At 42.2% G+C, this 15,133-nt stretch overlaps 2 protein-coding genes across 3 annotated transcripts; one reads left to right on the top strand and one right to left on the bottom strand.

The window, feature by feature from the left end:
* Positions 1-826: 826 nt before the first annotated feature.
* Positions 827-6,673, top strand: LOC112465232 (sialin-like). Of its 2 annotated transcripts, XM_025032702.1 has the most exons (10): positions 827-1,183; positions 1,626-1,860; positions 2,742-2,947; positions 3,200-3,421; positions 3,562-3,646; positions 3,861-4,027; positions 4,290-4,439; positions 4,712-4,844; positions 5,335-5,588; positions 6,159-6,673. In XM_025032702.1, exons 2-10 carry the CDS (start codon positions 1,776-1,778, stop codon positions 6,450-6,452), a joined length of 1,596 nt encoding a protein of 531 aa, XP_024888470.1. In that variant the 5' UTR covers positions 827-1,183; positions 1,626-1,775; the 3' UTR covers positions 6,453-6,673. The 2 variants fall into 2 exon arrangements, with proteins under 2 accessions (XP_024888470.1, XP_024888471.1); XM_025032703.1 differs by lacking the exon at positions 1,626-1,860.
* A 1,544-nt stretch (positions 6,674-8,217) lies between these two features.
* LOC112465231 lies at positions 8,218-12,710 on the bottom strand. Its single transcript, XM_025032701.1, has 3 exons — positions 12,681-12,710; positions 11,938-12,117; positions 8,218-11,268 (listed from the first exon to the last, which is right to left on the bottom strand). The coding sequence occupies exons 1-3, from the start codon at positions 12,699-12,701 to the stop codon at positions 9,310-9,312; spliced, it is 2,160 nt and encodes a 719-aa protein (XP_024888469.1). The 5' UTR covers positions 12,702-12,710; the 3' UTR covers positions 8,218-9,309.
* Between the last annotated feature and the right edge of the window lie 2,423 nt (positions 12,711-15,133).

Below are 15,133 nucleotides of genomic sequence, written 5' to 3'. Positions count from 1 at the left end.
CACAAATTATAGAACTTTTCGGAATAGATTCCGAAGATTAGAATTATTTCGTTTTCTCTGGAGTCTAGAAGACACGATAGAAATCTAGGAAAGAGCTATACAATTCCAATCGGAATCAATTCCGAAAAGTTCCGCAATACGTGCCCAGGTTTGCTTGAACGATAGTCAGTCCATGCTGACTGGTCGTTGGTAACATAGAACTACATCCGTGAACGACAGACGGTGAATTATTTGATGTTCTGAAACATTATCATTGAATGAACAGTGTTTCAGATTCACAAAGAACCATTCGCGGCTGAAACTATTAACGAGGTTTCCTTCATTGTCAGTTGCTGATATAGTCTTTCACATTAATAATTTATTACACTAATTACACTGTGCATGTGATGTGCAGGAGGTAGCTTGAATTCTTATACCTTGAAAATAGGAAAGATTGTACATCACATTTTTTGTGTTCATCTAATAAAAACGCTTAAAAATGTTTTTTTTCTTATTAATCGCTCTCGAAAAAATATAAAGCAGTTTTGATGTATTTATCAAATTAAGATTGCGGAATATTATTATATTTTCGTGAATATCAGGATTAAGGATGTGAACATTGCAACAATTTTTAAACTTATATCAATGATCCAGAAATGCTTTTATAGACACCGCACTAGCGCTTGTGTATAATAATGCTGCATTAATTAAACTCAATAATATTTTTTACTACACCACGCGTCGCGAGCGTTGTGATAAGGCCAGGAAAAAACCAGCCGCTGCGTTTGAAGATCTTTATCGGTGATGAGATTCGATATATCGCTCGGCGGCTCCGGCGTTGGGAAAATATTACGAGGCGGGCCTCGGGGCCTCGCGCGCGGTGCTTCAAGGCTGACCCGGCATAGGTACTTATTGTATCAAGTCTCGTTAACGGAGATGTTCATTCACTCGCACCGGCCAGATGACCAGTATGGCTCGCGTAACTCGCCGCCGCTGCCGCGTCTCGCTAATCTCGTATCGCGCGATGGAAAAGTGACCGGAAAGATCAACGGATTTCCTATTGCCTATTGATATGTGCCTGAAGTATCGGTCCTACATCATGGAAACGCAATCGATGTCTGAGCTCGTTTGACGACGATGGCAGCGCTGGTTCGTCTTAAACGCGGTAGCGTCCAGCTGAGACACGCGGCACTCGAGGTCAAAGGTACGTGTGCCCTCAATCGACTTCCCTCGGTAAACGGGTTTCCGGAATTCTCAGTGCGTCATTTTATCGTGGTACGACCGCAGGAAATAATTAATAAACGATTTGCAACACGCTTCACGTCTGTCGAGTTTAAGGAAACCGAATAACGTATTAATTATTCATAAAGAGTGTCTTGAAACGACGGTATGATACTTGGTCAGATTCTTCGATTAATGTAGAACTAATTTTTTCATATTAAAGAAAAGGAAATCTTAGAATCACGATTACATTCGGATGAAAATCATACGTTTGGCGTTAGAATTCTATACTTGTTATTGGCAACCCTTATCTATAATTTGACAAACTGATGTCAAGATCAGAGAGAATACTGAGATAATTATTTTTCCGGTTCACATTACTGAAGGAATTAATAGCGTTACGCGTTCATTGTCTTGTCGAAAAGTCAGCTATTTGCGTTGCATCATTGCCGAGCCAAAGTCGAGGTCGCCTGCAATATACTCGGAGTAGTGGAGAGATAGTGCGCGAAGAATCTCACCGGGCGTGATAAGAGCGAGATGCCGCGGTCGATTTCATTATTTTTGAGTTCTGTGAGATGGCAGACTTCGTCAAGAGAGGTAGCGTGCAGTTCGTTAAACGTGGCAGTTGTCAACTAAAGCTTGCTGCGCAAGAGGTTCGAGGTTCGTTAAAATTCTAATCACTGCAACTAATTTTATTTCTCACATCGCGCACGCGAGATCTAATTTTATTTCACGCTGTCGCGTAGCCAAACTTTAAATGGCTTCATTGATACTATCATTATACTACTTAAGATAATATTTAGAATAATATGATTACAATTACTTTAACAAATTAATAGAGGAAGAATTCTTTTGATATTCAGGTATTTTTGAGAGCTGCGTTTTATGGTTAAATATTTTGACTTATAGTTTAATATTATCGAAATATTATAACTAATGTCGATTGTATTTTGTAATGTACATTTTAACACAAATATTATTTTTAGACGGTAAAAATCGACACAAATATCTTTTAAATTTAGAATTTGTACGTAGATACTATCGTGCCAGCCGTTTGAGTAAGTTATCAAAATCAAACATTGCCGTGTGCTCGCATGTTTAGAGACTACGATAATAAATGTATGGTACATACGTACGCGAAAATTTCTTTTGTTACTATTGTACCTCTAATTTGCTGAGAATAATAGAGATTCTGTGAGAACTGTTAATTCTCTTCTCTAATTAGTAAGGGATACCTACGGTTCTTTTTAATAATTCTTTTTTAAAATAATTTCGGAGTAAATAAAAAATTATTTTTTTCTGATTTTTACTAACAATTCGATGTTACTAAAATTTTTGCGTCTAAAAACTTTTATTAACGACACGATTGTAATTAAATAATCTTTTAATGATCTTTATTCAATGATCTTTATCAATGGTATGATAAACTATTGTTGCAAATTTTTAACGATTTTTATTAGTGATTTAATCGAGTTGATTGCAATTATTATGATATTATGTTTGCATGATATTAATCACGTAATTATATTGTTATCTGTTAGCGGCTGTACGAGCGCGACACATCGTCGCCGCGTTAGTCGCAGTTGGATTTGCGCTTTGCGGCGCGGTTGAAGTCAGCTCTTCCGTCGCACTGTTGGCGAATCAGAAGGACAATCATGCCATCATCGACACATCGTGGCACTGCGATATGCTGGTCAATATCACCAGCCGCAATCGCACCGAGGACTTCGAAATTATATTCATGGAGGTATACATACATTTAAACACATTGCCAAATGTTTCATATGTTTCTCCTCCAACTTTTATTTGTTTTACAAATTTTTGTTCGCGAATATGAAATCAAACTAAGCGGGATTAACGCTGATGTGACAGCTTTGTTTTGCATGAATTTGAATTGTCGAGTCTTTCCAAGAAATGCACATATAACCCTGGAGAACAGTAATGTTTTGCAGTGCTGCAATTGTAGAATGACATTTATGATTCGTGTTATGAACGACAGCTGCCACAGGAGGAGCGAGCGGAATCGATTATGCGCGAGGCGTTCTTATGGGGACAAGTCGCCGGTCCGATCCTGGGAGGTTGCCTGGTGTGGGGCCGATCCGGGCCCTCCATGGTCTTCTCACGTGCGGTTCTTAGCGCCTGCTTAGCGTCTCTATTAGTACCTGCAGCCTGGCGTGGACCGTCGCACGTCGCGCTTCGGTTGTTTCAAGGATTATGCACCGTAAGTCGGCGCGTAGAATTTATCTCGCCGTCTGCAGACGCTTTGCAACAAAACATAGAACTCGATTTTGCGTAGCGTCGTAAAACACGGCGCTACATAAAACATTCGCGCGAGGATCATTGCGACATCCTCTTTTACAGGGAGCAACCATGCCCGCTGCTCACATGTTCGCTATGACCTGGTTTAAAAGTAATCACAGAAGCTGGTACTTCAGTTGTTACGCAGGTATGTCGGCGATTGCGGCCGCTTAAATGAAAAGTAAAGAGTTAACGAGAGCAATGAATTCCCCGAGCCATTCATTATTTTGTAGTAAAAGCATACTTGGTAATATACCCTACGATAATATACTCTAGGATATCTTTTAAAATGCCCCATCGAGCGCTATGTAACGCTATGTGGCTCCAAGTTGCTCGATTAATCCTAATTCCCATGCTTTAAGCCGTCAGCGTAGGTTACTGTCTCACCGGATGGCTGGGCACCGCGGTGGTGCGAACGTTCGGCCGCGATTCTTTGTGCTACGGTCTGGTTCTTTTGGCACTATGCTGGTACTTCGCCTTCGGCCGTTTCGTTAAGGACACACCGAAGAATTATCAACACGATACAACTGTAAGCGATACTTCCGATCTATTTAGCGAATACCCGCTACACTCTCGGAAGTTTATCAAAATAGATGGACGCGCTAATTAGTAGTCTGATGAGAGACTACGTGAAGGTTTCCATGTGGTCTCTAGGAATTTTCCATTCACTAATTAGTAGTTGCGACAAACCTGTCATGCAACTGTAACATGGACTTAAGGTTTACCGCATGTATACTTAGTTTATGAGGCAGTTTTTTTTAATATAAATACGAAGTTAGTAATTATCACAGGCGGCTGTGATACCATGGGGAAAGCTGTTGAGATCCGTACCCGTCTGGGCGTCCGCAGTGGCGACGATGGGCAATCAATGGGGCGACGCAACGCTCGCGCTTGGCATGACGAAGTACCTGAAGCTCATCTATGGGTTTTCTACAGCCAACGTAAGTTGGCTGAAATTTCTTATTGTTTTGTTTTACTTTTGTTTTAAATACTGTAAAAAATTTACCACAAATATCAAAGTAAAAAAACGTGTCAAAGTATCAGAATGAAAAAAAGATATAAGACGAAAAAAGGAAAGAGGCATAAACTTAATATGATGACATAATATTACGACATAAAATATTCAGTTAGGGTTCTACGGTCGATCGATATTATAGTGGACAGCTGCGAGCTCGTATGTTTCACCCCTTTACTAAATTGTGATTCAATTCAGGACTCCGTGCTGACCACGTTACCTCACATCGGTCACTTCATGGCTGCGCTGACCTGCGGTCTCCTCGTAGATCACGTCCGCGAATCTAAAATAGTTTCCACGACCACGGCGAGAAAGTTGGTCGTCTATACAGGTACGTTATGTGTATCTCCGTAAACGGCATTATGTTTACAACATTGTGGAACGCGTGCAAGAATTTTGATCATTTTATAATATCTTGATGGTTGAATTAATTTATACAAAAGGAGACAATTTTTGTTTCTTATTTTTTACAAATACTCAATAAAATTTTGAATTTTAAGGAAATGTGTAACGTAAAAATCTACGGAAATTCAATAGATGGATAACAATGTTGTTACAACTATAGAAAACTCTGTGCGTCGGTGCGTTATAGATTACTCATTTCACGCTGCGAGGCGAATTGATTGTTGGTGTTACCTTGCCCTAAGGGTAATAGCTTACGAGATCTCATTACGATAATTGAAGATGGAAAGTCTCAAACGTGTTGAGTAACAAGCTTAATGGCTTTATCCCACGTAACACAGCGAGAATATTTTCCCGACGTCTTTCTGACTTCATTTTTTATTTAGTACTCTCGATAATATTGAATTAAATACGATCAGCGCACTTCATCCCCGCGGCCCTCCTCTTCGTCGCCGGTTATGCCGGCTGCCAGGCCCTGGGTGCTGCCTGGCTGGGGATAGCAGCCCTCCTCGTTTCCGGCACCGCACCGGCCGGTGCCCTCGCGGCCATAGCCGATCTCGCACCCGCGGAATCGCCGGCGTGCGCCGCGGCCGCGTGCGCTCTCTGCTCCACGCTGGGCGCCGCGGGACTGCTGGCCGCCAATTACTTCGTCACCCAGGCTCTCCATGGCTCCGTAAGTCGAATTACTATATACATTTATACTATGCCGGACACGGGCACGCGCGTTATCCGCCCGCGCAAACGTAACGCATTAAATAGCCTCGTACGCCCGCGAACGCTAAACGGACGTCGGATTGCGTAACGAGAATTTAGCGACGAGTCTTTCCTTTTACTTTCTACGTTTCGCACAAGTCGCCTCCCGTTGCTTTTCACTTAAATAATTGTTAATTATTTCGTGCCTTGCATGTCATTTTCGAATAAGAGCGCGTAACATTTTTAATTCTGAAATAAGAAAAGAGTATCAACAAATTTTTTTAATTCTTTATCTAGATATTTCTTTATTGTATATAAAAATTTTTTTAATTTTAACATAAATGTTGGAAAGTGCATAATTTTACTTCTACATTTCTCAAATGAAATTTGGAAATCGAGATTACGTATCAAATTTTATGCAATACATAACATCCTCCCTCTCCAATTGTAATTGCCCACGATATTATTGGCAAAAGTATTTTTTTATTTATTTTCTAATCCTGTGTTTATTCAGTCGACATTCATGTTTGCGATACGTCGTGCGTTTCAGATCGCTGGCTCTTGGCGGTTGGTGTTCGGCGTTGCCTCTGTCGTCCTGCTGACGACCGCTGCGGTTTTTCTTGCGCTCGGCAAAGGCGTTCCGCAACCGTGGATCCCATCCGTGGCGAGACCGCGTAGTCACGACGTAATCTACGAGCAGGACGCATTAGAGCTCGATCATGAGGACGTGGGCGTGCAGACCGAGCCCTTCGTGCCCTATAACCTCGAGGACGACGTCGAGAGCTTGAAGAACGTGCCTCGCTCCTCGTCCATTCACTCGAAGATCTCGGTGGCCTCCAATTAAATTGCGACCGCCCTCGTGCCAATTCTCTATGCTATTTTCATGCCTCATCTTGCGCCAAGGATATTCTATTCCCCCTTCCCTCATCCCCCAGATTACAGCGATAAAAAAACGATGTACAGTGAATATATCGCAAAGATATAGTACGATTAACATGAACGTCGACGATGAATTGTATATAAGGTTTTAAGAATAGGAATAAAAGTTTATACGATCAAGAGGAATTGTCCTCGAAGAATATTACAACGAAAAATATTTAAAAAACTGAATATCTAATTTTTTATCGGGATTTATTTTTCGTAGAAAATAATATTGCCATTACGAGTTGTCGTTGAATAACGCGAAACGCAATTTGAACACTGCTGATGGAGCTGCTCGAGATAAAATCGTTGCGAAACAATGCCGTGAATAATAACAAGCAGATCCACCGACTGATATAATTCGACTCGTAGAAAGTTGATAGCTGATAAAAATGTCGACGCGCGTTGGAAATTTGAGGGACATGACAGGACAAATGTCAGGTAAGCGTCTCTTTTGTCTCTCGGATTACTCGCTTTCGACTATTGTTGAGGCGGCTTCGCTTCATCGGGATACCTCGTTGCGATTTTCTCCGCTCGCGTTATTTCCTAGCTCGTTGCATACAAATCTATGCATTACGCGCGCGTTTCTGTGAGACACCGTGCACCCTCCCCGACGACTTTCTATCCCCGGAGAAAGAGTGAAAGACAAACCGGCGCTCTAATTAGATGATCTAGTAAGCCCGCGGATTCCCTATCGGTGCTGATCCTATCGCGAAAATGCACCTACGCCATTGTAGCTGGTGCATGCACGGAATACCGGAAGACCATGTGCAAGACCACTGTCCGTGCTGGTAAGTGTCCCCGAGTGTCCCCGCGTCCTAACGACAGCCTTTCAAATGCAGGCGTGCATATCCGGCGCGCGCGCGGAAAAATCAGGACACTCTTTAGATACCCGCGGAAAATTGCCTAACGTTCGCCGTGAATTGAAATATTTCGCATCGCGTTATTTTTTTCACGCCGGAACTCGTTCGATCGACATTCTCTAGCAGAGCGTTGAGTTAATATTTGCATTGAAATTATTCGTTCATACGTGTTTCGCTTCACTTATCAGTAACTGAAACACGTATAATACTTTTATACTTTATATAAACAAAACTTGGAAAATCTTGGAATAAGCTTGTTTAACTTTCTTTTCTGAGATGCAATGTCAATATAATTATTCGCGTTCAATAAATCAGCGATAATCAGCAATGGTTATCAAAGTAAATTATTTAATTCACTTTGTCGTGCTCATTAATATCACGCGAATTATTGATTCATCAGAGACGAAGTGAATTTATTACTTTAATTCCCTTCGTCTGATGAATCAATAATTCGCATGCTGTTAATGAGCTCGTTTCCCATTTATATGTTTTTAACATCCAATTGATTCGCCTTTTGCGTCGTCACTTGTGCAAATCGAACGTTCACCGAGCGGTGATTGTTCCGCTTCTCACGTGCCGTTCGGATATACACGCGTGAGATATTTGCGTCGTGTGTCGCGCGCGTAATGCTTTTTTCGACAAAGAAATTCGCTCTCGCAGACAAACGAGGCGGGCTCCCCGTATGCGTGGAAATCACGGCGCGAGATCTCATGATCTACGCCCTCGGCCGCATATTCGCGCGTAAAGTTTGCCGCGTAAGACCCGACCGGGCAGGAATGTCGCAACGCGCGACGCTAATTACCGGCAGTAGACGCGTTACTATTCTTTCCCGGTAACGCCGACTCTCAGGGACTTATGAAATGAGTTCTCACACAACGCCTTGGCGTCTACCGTCCGACTCTTTCTTTATTTCGATGCGTATATATCACACTAGTCTCTTACGTAACGCCGTATTTACAGTCGTAAGCAGGGAGTACGCTAGAGATGCCTTAGGATCTAAGAGCTTTCGCTGGTGCTGTCCGTCCCGTTTTAACGGAGGGTATCTCGTAAGAGAGATTTCTTTCGGATAATCGCTTTAGGATAGATGCACCAGTGATTGATTGCTGACCAATAAATGCCCAATGTATTTGTTCGGTTTCTAAGAGATCGCGTTAAGAGATAAATATATTTTCTGAAGCTACGGGATAATTAATATAGTTATCGTAATGTAATTATCATCTAATTGTAAATTAAAGCTGTCATCTATTGGAATGCTATTCACTGGTGATATTTCGTTGTTTCAACATTCTTCCCTCATTGTTAATTTTAAACGACATGATATTGACGCAAATCCCAGCAGCGTGAGAAAAATTTCACGCGATACCTGGAAGATAAGTGTATGAGAAAATAATATCTTCATTTAGAAAAGAAATTTAATTATCTAACAATATTTCTTATAGTCGATTGCGAACACTGATGCACCTACTCTAAGGTAAATATGCGCGTCAACAAAAGTTGGGAGGCTATCGTGCAGAAAATCGGTCGGGCTGCGCAGCAACGATTTCCCTTTCGCGAAACCGATTCGATTCATTAACGACGAATGCGTCCGTTGCAAAGACATTAGTTGGACATATCCGTTCGCTATTAAAAAAAAAGGTTATCGTTGACGTAAGCCGCTTCGTCATACTTAAATATGCTATCGTGAGAATTCGATATCGTTCCGGGATAATTGATAATGATATTAGGGATGACATATCTAAAAATATATTGCCGAAAGCAAATTCGTTAACTTCCGTCGAGTTTCTCTCATCTTGTAAAAAAAGTCGTAACAATTAGTTAAAATTCTACAATAATTTAACTCATATATATATATATTATACTTGAAGTGAGTAATACTTCTTCGTAATTCCTAACTATTTCTAACTCCATTCGTCGTCGTTACATCTTCTTCCTCATGTCCTTTTCTTCCTCGTCGTCCGTAATAATCTGCACGCTCCTAACCGGACCCGTCTTTCTGTATCTCGATGCCGGCGTCGTAGTAGTCAACACGGTTGTCGGAACCATCGTCGATCGTTCGGTGTTGATCGCTAGGTTCACCATTCGCAGCAGTAAAGCTTCCCTAATGGGTGCCGGTAGAATCTCATCGGCTTCGTCGGCTACGTCCTGCGTGTAGAATTTCTGCCTGTACACTCTCTTGGGATATCTGTCGTGATAATCGTCATATTGAGGATGATAGAGCGGGCTCAGAGCCCGGGGGTACACCGGGCGTCTCAGAGACACTCGATCGCCGTACTGCGCCTGTTGATCGTACGCGAGCTCGGGTCTGGGAAGTGGCGCCTGATAGCCCGCCGGGTACGAAGAATACGGCTGCTGGTCGTACAGGGCGTCTTCAAGGAAGCTCTTCGGGTATGACAGGGCTTGCACGCCGTATTGGCTCACCAGTAGCCTCCTCAGCAACATCTGAAAGTCTCGTCGGCTCAGAGGCGGCGCGATCGGATTTGGCGGCTCCGGAGGCAGCGCCAGGCCGCCAGCTCGGTAAGGATACTCGGGCGTGGTCGCCTGATAGTCTCTGTCGTCAGGATGAACTGCCGCACTCGGAATCGGCCGTAGAATTGGCCGTGCTCTCTGCTCGGGATCCGGATAGATCAGCGGCCGCACGGGACGCGGACGCATGTAATTCATGTTCATTGCGATCCGCGCCTCATCCTCGGGATCGGGCACGGGATTCTCCGTCAGGTAATGAACATTGGCGTCCGTCGTGCTCGAGTAGACCGGCTGGTGATTCGGCGGAGGCCGAGGTAACAAGATCCTGCCGATCGGTATCGCTCGATAGACACCTTCGTCGTCCTCGAGATTGCCCTGTTGAGACTGGACGAGTATTCTTGGCGGCAGTTCCCGCAGATACTGATCAGATTGCTGTCTCACGAAGACAGGCTCGGTGCTCTGTCTGACGTAGTCCCGGGTCTCCGTCGGTACCCTGGCCGTAGAACTGCGAAGCAGGATCTGTTGTTGGGTCGTCGTGCGCTCCTCCTGGGTGGGCTTCGTCTCCGTCTCGTAGACCCGAGAACCTTCGTACTTCGGACTGTCGAATCGACCACCCGCTCCCAAGTTCTCCTGACGATTGACGTAGAACTTTGGCCGTTCTGGGCGCGAAGTACTGGAAACTCTCTGGAGGACTCGCGACGGAGCCGACGTGGTGAACAAAGGACGCGTCGTGGACAAGGAACCACCATAAACGTCGGAGTGATCGTCGCCGTCATCGGCAATGGAACTCGACTTGGTGGTCTCGTCGTGCAATTGCCTCCTCAAAGTATTCCCCGTCGTGATTTTAGCCTCGTCCTCCTTCTCTACGAAGTCTTCAGAGATCGGCGGGAGACTATGCTCGATCGGTCGCTTGGCAAAGATGATTCTTCGGTAGGCGCCGCTCTTGTCATCCGTACTAGGTCGATTGATCTGCGAATCTTCGTCTTCGGTGTCTTCCTCTATGACGATCGGTCTCTGTTGGCCATTGATGACGAAACGCGGCCTGCTCTTCGACGTGCCTTTCAAGTAGTGTCCGAATATCGTTTTCGGTGCCTCGGTAGTAGTGGTGCTTGTGGTCGTGGTGGTACTGGTAGTCGTCTTCCTCGTTCGAGGAATCGACTGCACGACCGATGGCCTGGTCGACGATTCCGTCGTCGTGGCGTACACGATGTTCGGTTTTCTCGTAGTTGATAACGTACGGTTGAGACGCGGTATACTTTGCACGACCGATACGTGTTCCTGCAATGGCGACATGGTGGTTGCTTTAAAGCCCGTCCCGTTCGACGACGAGTACGAGACCCTCTTTATCTCGCCGTCGGCGTCGACGAAACCGAACGTGCCTTTAATGTTGCCCAAAACATCGCGACTCTCGACCTGACAAAGCAAGTATTTTCCGTTCAGTTCTTCACGAAAATAGCGCGAATCTAACTGTAAATCTTGAACAAATAAATTTATCTTTCTATTGTCAATTAGGATTGTAAAAAATAAAAATATTTTTATAAAATAATTTTATTTATATATAAGTTATATGTATATATAAATATTTTTATTTTATATACATAATATTTAATAAATATAATTAAACTATATCTTTTATAATTAAAATCTATTTAAATAATATATTTCCAAAGTCGAATGATAATTTAAACAATCGTATATTATTTGCTCCATTTATTAGTTTAATTTAAATAACATTAAAAATTTTATAAATAAAATAGATTATAATATATAGATAAAAGCATAAATAAGATTATATAGTACGTAGATATAAATTTTTAATTATGACAAAGACAATTAGATTTTTATTGAAGTTACACTATTAATATTGTTATTGTTATTTAATATGTGATTAATATGGCCATTAGCATTACTCGCTCAGCAAGTAATCGCTACTTTAAATATAATTAGAAATGAAAAGAACCCTTCTGATTAATTAATATCCGATATTGTGGGAACCTATTGTGCGATGCAGTTTATAATTCTTGGAAAAATAGGCGTCAGGCGCGGTTTACGCCACGCTTAAGTAGTTATGCACGTAATTACCTTGAATGATCCATCGCCGGCTTCGTAACCGTATGTATAAGAGCCGTCTTCGTTCACCTTTCTGATCTGCTTCAAGATCGCCACTTGATGATCATGATGCGTTTCCGATGGTTGCTGGTCCGTGACGTTCGAGCAGCCGGCAGTCACCAGACAGAAGAATGCCATCAGCCATGGCGTCATCTTAAAAGGAAAGACGATTTTTCTCTATGAAGAAAAACGCAGTAATGCGAAATAGACATGACGCACAATGGTGTATCATTATTATCACGAAAAATGAGTGCCAAAAATTGTAACAAATCGTTGGATACACGAATTCTGAAATGACAAACTTATATTTCTGCGCGATGGACTTTGCGTGTTTTTAATTTATTCGACGCTTATATATTCCAAATAAAATACTTTCATAATACGCGTTCACGTTCACATAATGATGCACTTGTCACTTTACAGCATTTCGCGTTCTAAAACGTTTTCTCGGAATAAATCTTGAGGACGTATGGGCGAAACATCGCGTGCAATCGTTCGCCAAGGCGCGCACTTTCCCACGAGCACCAATATCGGTTTCGCGAAAAAAAAAATCGCCGGAACGTTTAGACCGAACACTTGCATTTAGATTGATAGCGACTGAAATCGATCTCGTTTTCTCTCTCTCTCTCCTCTCTTTCTCTCGCTTGCGCGGATCGCGGGCACCATGAACGCGTTACTCGTGCACTCGCGCCAGCACGGAATACTCGGCGATATACCTTGTTGGAACTGGAAACCATGTTACCGCGGATGCGGTGAATGTTCTTAATACGGCGTGGGGTGTCGGGTGCCGTTATATATAGGGTGACACAATAGGCAACCACCGCCGCGCCCCTTCCACGGCGCGCCGCGTCGAGCCGCCACGTTCAACCTTGATGACCCCTAAACGTTCATTAAGGCGTTGGAATACCAAATGACAACTCCTCTCCCTGCTAGTAAAAAAAAAAACGCAAAGCGCGTCGCGCGCGCAGAAAGTACACGATAATGAAGGCCCGCGGTTGGTGTTTGCTCATCTCGATTACACGTTCTTTCGTTGCGCGAAATTGCCCAAGATAGAATTACTCTAACGACTCGAAGACGGGAAAAGTCACCGGGTGATTGACTGCTGTGCGAAGTTGAAGAGCAGCTGCTCTTTCTGTCTTCCTTAAACAAATTCATTGATTAGCGTTTATGTTTTACATCTCGCTCACAAGTTGCTCTAATTCTGTAAGATAAATGTTTCCTTTCTTTATTAAAGTAGGTATATATATGAGTTGTCGGTTCCATACTGACATAAAATGATGATTTCACAAACTATACATTTTATTTATTTATTTTCTTAAATATTTACAATCGCGGCCTTAGACTCTAGAGACTGTTGAAAGTCTGAAAAAAAATCACATAGCTTGCGAGGCCCCGAAGAAAGTGCACCGATAACGGCCGCGTAAAGGAGCGGAAACGCGTTTACCGCGGGGGGGGGGGGAATGAGCGCGATGTCCTGACAGAATGGAACATACGAAGAAGTTTGGCTTCGCGGGGACAAGTGAAAGCCACGTGGGAGTTGACGGCCGGGCAAGAAGCACACAGTAGTAGACTGTAAAATCTGTAACAATAGTTCCCATAGTGTGCAACACCGGTATTGTGGTATTCGCTCCACTCTAGGCACTCCCACAGGACAATTATTACATCATGCAATTTCCTCCGGGTTTCGTATTCACTTTTTTGATGCCACCTTGATATGCCTCGCGTTCGTAGACGTATCGGCTGTCTATCTCGCCTCGCGTCGCACGTTTCCTCCGCGGAGGATCATTGTCTCTCGTCGGGGCCTTTACTACCTCGGGGGCCCGCGAACGCAAACGCGCGGTCGGCGGACCTATTGAAATCTAAATAATTAAAATATGCAGGATATCCGGGAAAAGTGTACGGTGTACATCGGGAGACACTAATACTTTCTCTTAGTTACTAAATATTTTACAATGGAATCAATTTTTCTTAACATTTTTACACTTAACAATCTTATGAACATAATATTATCATTAAAATTATATGATTTCATAGAAATGACTTTATTGATTGGTCATTCGTGATCATTCGTGATGTTGTTGGTTTCGTAATAGAAATTAAATTTCTATCGGAGGAAAATTTGCTTGAAATTGAATGAAAAATTAGATCTTGTTATCTGTTTACGCTTTTGATGCTTAATTCACCAAAACACTGCAATTCTCAACGTTGTATAACGGTAATTAGACTTCCCGACGAGTTTTTGCTAAGAAAAAGTCAACTCTTAGTATGTTGCTTAGTCCAAAACTGCTATTAACTATCTTTTATTTAATTTTTGATGTTCAAGTTACAAAGCATTTTCTTTCTTTAATTTCTAATCATAATATATCTGAGTAGTTTTGTTTTATTGATTATAATCTTTTAATATCTACTTCCATGCGCTACAATAGCTAGACAATCGTGTGATTAGTTTCTTCCAAAGAAAGTGGGTACGAAGTTAATCGTAACGCAACTACCGGTTACACATTATCTCAGTTATATTTCGACTGACACACCTACTTTCGTTACATATTCTCACATTATGCCCGTGGAAACCATAGGTCCATGTTCCGTTTTCAGCAACCGGTAGCCGAAAATCCGAGGCCGTGCTGTTTTTTGTTGCGGAAATATGTTATTCGCGTGTGCTAAAACGGTATCACGAGTGGATATTGCGAAACGTCTTAATATGTAATCGGATAATTTGCTACGTGACACAAATATTAGAATACGAATTTATGAAATGCAATTAATTTTAAATTTTTGATAAATTCATTTATGTAATAATTATTTATAAAAAAATTAAGAATTCTTAATAATCACAGCATAAAGAACTTATTTAAGAAAGCGTATCTTTTATTTTAAATATATTTGATTAAACATTGCAATTTCAAACTTTATTCTTTGCGTTTCTAGGAAAAGTGTAAAACATCAGTTGGATGGCATAACAAAATACAAACATCTGAGAATTAATCTTACTATCTCATTTTATCGTGCGTGCAGTCCTTTTATAATCTGCCGGCTCATTATTTCCGAAGGAGTACTAAGTCATCGCAAAATGTTTCCCATCCTGAATACATATTTTATCATCAGTAATGAACTAGTTGTGTGTTAGTATGTGACTCATTGATGTCATATATAATGTGCAACGCCTCGG

This window comes from Temnothorax curvispinosus, unplaced genomic scaffold (genome assembly GCF_003070985.1).
Source record: "Temnothorax curvispinosus isolate PA1 unplaced genomic scaffold, ASM307098v1 QBEX01015018.1, whole genome shotgun sequence".
Lineage (NCBI taxonomy): Eukaryota > Metazoa > Arthropoda > Insecta > Hymenoptera > Formicidae > Temnothorax > Temnothorax curvispinosus.
Note: the sequence above shows the minus strand (reverse complement) of the source record. Positions and strands in the feature narration are given on the sequence as shown.

Excerpts from the sequence above, each read along its gene's own strand:
- LOC112465232 (XM_025032702.1), top strand. The coding sequence starts at position 1,776 with ATGGCAGACTTCGTCAAGAGAGGTAGCGTGCAGTTCGTTAAACGTGGC. Across the intron at positions 1,861-2,741 it reads TGCTGCGCAAGAGGTTCGAG|CGGCTGTACGAGCGCGACAC; the intron begins GTTCGTTAAAAT and ends GTTATCTGTTAG. Across the intron at positions 3,647-3,860 it reads GTACTTCAGTTGTTACGCAG|CCGTCAGCGTAGGTTACTGT; the intron begins GTATGTCGGCGA and ends CCATGCTTTAAG.
- LOC112465231 (XM_025032701.1), bottom strand. The coding sequence starts at position 12,701 with ATGGTTTCCAGTTCCAACAAG. Across the intron at positions 12,118-12,680 it reads TGGTTTCCAGTTCCAACAAG|ATGACGCCATGGCTGATGGC; the intron begins GTATATCGCCGA and ends TTTCCTTTTAAG. Across the intron at positions 11,269-11,937 it reads CCGGCGATGGATCATTCAAG|GTCGAGAGTCGCGATGTTTT; the intron begins GTAATTACGTGC and ends TTGCTTTGTCAG.